This window comes from Pterocles gutturalis, unplaced genomic scaffold (genome assembly GCF_000699245.1).
Source record: "Pterocles gutturalis isolate BGI_N339 unplaced genomic scaffold, ASM69924v1 scaffold12446, whole genome shotgun sequence".
Lineage (NCBI taxonomy): Eukaryota > Metazoa > Chordata > Aves > Pterocliformes > Pteroclidae > Pterocles > Pterocles gutturalis.
Window position 1 is genome coordinate 1 of NW_010100493.1, and position 2,018 is coordinate 2,018.

Below are 2,018 nucleotides of genomic sequence, written 5' to 3' on the forward strand. Positions count from 1 at the left end.
CGTGTGGGCCCGGGGCCGCCGGGCGAGCCCCCGCTGAGCCAGCCGGGGTTGTACAAAGCCGGGATTTTAAGAAGCAGGGGTTTGAGGACTGGGCAGGAGGCTGGTGGCTTTCCCAAAAAGGAAAAAGAGAGACAAGATACTTCTGTGTTTTTGGAGTCATCTTGCAGGTCGGGGAAAACTGGAGAGCGTTCATGGGGAGGAAACACTGACAGGCCTGTGGGGCAGTGCTGCTTCTTGGGTTTACCGTCTGGCTTTCCTGCTGTTTTTAAAGGTGGCTATGGCAGAAGAAATGGTAGACGTGTAGGATGGATGGATAAACAGTAGTTTGGTGTGCAGTGTAAATAATCAGAAATAACAACATTTCTGTTTTAGGATATGTCTGCCTATGTGAAGAAAATTCAATTCAAGCTGCATGAAAGCTATGGTAATCCTTTAAGAGGTAGGTTTTGCATTTGGGCATTTGTTCCTAGAACTGGGATTTTCCACCGAGGCTTTGTCACCTGTATTAACGCTTCTGTGTTTCCTACTGCAGTTGTTACCAAACCACCATATGAAATCACTGAAACAGGCTGGGGTGAATTTGAAATAATCATTAAGATATTTTTCATTGATCCAAATGAAAGACCTGTAAGTACATGGAACTTTTAACAACACTTAATTAATTATGGTGGCCTCAAGCTGTGGTGTAGGATATTGCTGGTCAAAATAAGTCCTATTAGCCATGGAAGTAATAAAGTCTATTCCTGTAGGAAATATATTGAACAGTTGGCTGCGTTTTCCTGTTTCTGTGCTTTACTACTGGCATTCATGACAGTTTTTTCTGCACTTGGCTTCTCTGATGTTTATTAACATGTGACCACATGTTGCACCTTACCTGACTTGAGCACATATTGAGAATTTGTCTTCTATGTGGCTTCCTAGTTATAGTATTTTAGAATATTCTGGGTATTTTTGATCTATGAGACTTGGTAAAAAGCAGCAAAAGTACTATGCTAGCATTAGTCTCTTTCCTAAGAAAACCAGGTTAAGACACTTTTCTGGTTGAATAAAGCATTGGAATGAATGTCTTCCTATCCTCTGTATCTTAGAGGTTTGTTCATCCAGATTTAGGTAGGAAACTCGATTGCCATATTTTAGGGGAACAGGCTGTTTATTTCTGGAAAGACTTGAGTTCCTCCTGTGGTATGAACTACGATCCTTTTGCTTTAGCCATTTTTTGCCAAATGAGGGGAAAACTGAATTTGTGGTTTTCTTAACTATGTGGGAATACTAGACTAGAAAGGACTTCCTGAGCTGTCATGCTCAGTAGCACCCTGATCTGTCATTCTGATTTTGTTCACAGCTTGACAGAGCTGTCCTAAAGTTGGTTGGGTTTTTTTTCTTTGCTGCTGTTCTTGGAGGCCTGTTTTGGTGCCTCTCGTGCTCTTCCTTTCCAGGAAGTACCAAATGGAGTAAGGTATCCGCTCTCTTCCACAACCATTCATGGGCCTGTTCATGGAAGTAAAGGACTGTGGGCTCTGTGTCCTCTTCCCAGGTCATGGTCCAAGTGGTCAGCGGTTCCTCAGGGCTGGGCAGAGGGCTTCCGTTCCTCTCCAGCTCCTGCCATTTGCAGTGCAGTAATGGAAGAGTAACTCCTTAGAGAGAAATTTCAGTGAAAAGCTATTCGCAGGTCCCAGTGTGCTTTTTGCTTCACAAGAAGGGATGATGAGGTCACAGAAAGCACTTTCTAACTGTTTAATTCACAAAGTTGGCTTGAACTAAATTATCTGTTTGGAAATGTTGATGAGAAGGTCTTAGTAGTTTTTATAGACTAATTCTAAACCACTTGCCCAGACATCTTTAAAGTATCAGGAAGCCTTTGAATAATTGGTGTGTTTAACACTGAATATTTAATTTAAGTGATTCTGCTGAAGTAGACAAGTATATGACATTTATTTTTGCATTCCTAGAAGATTTTTAAATCCTATACAATTGTTTAGTAAGAACAAATACTGCTTGTTGATATCTAGAAGAAGATT

The 2,018-nt window shown here is 41.3% G+C and overlaps 1 protein-coding gene across 1 annotated transcript in view; it reads left to right on the forward strand.

The window, feature by feature from the left end:
* Positions 1-372: 372 nt before the first annotated feature.
* YEATS4 (YEATS domain containing 4) overlaps positions 373-2,018 on the forward strand; it is a gene marked incomplete at its 5' end in the record, with an annotated part of 4,402 nt that continues 2,756 nt past the window's right edge. The window contains 2 exons of the mRNA XM_010080112.1: positions 373-439; positions 533-627. Coding sequence (XP_010078414.1) covers positions 373-439; positions 533-627 — 162 coding nt within the window. The remainder of the gene's footprint in view (positions 440-532; positions 628-2,018) is intronic.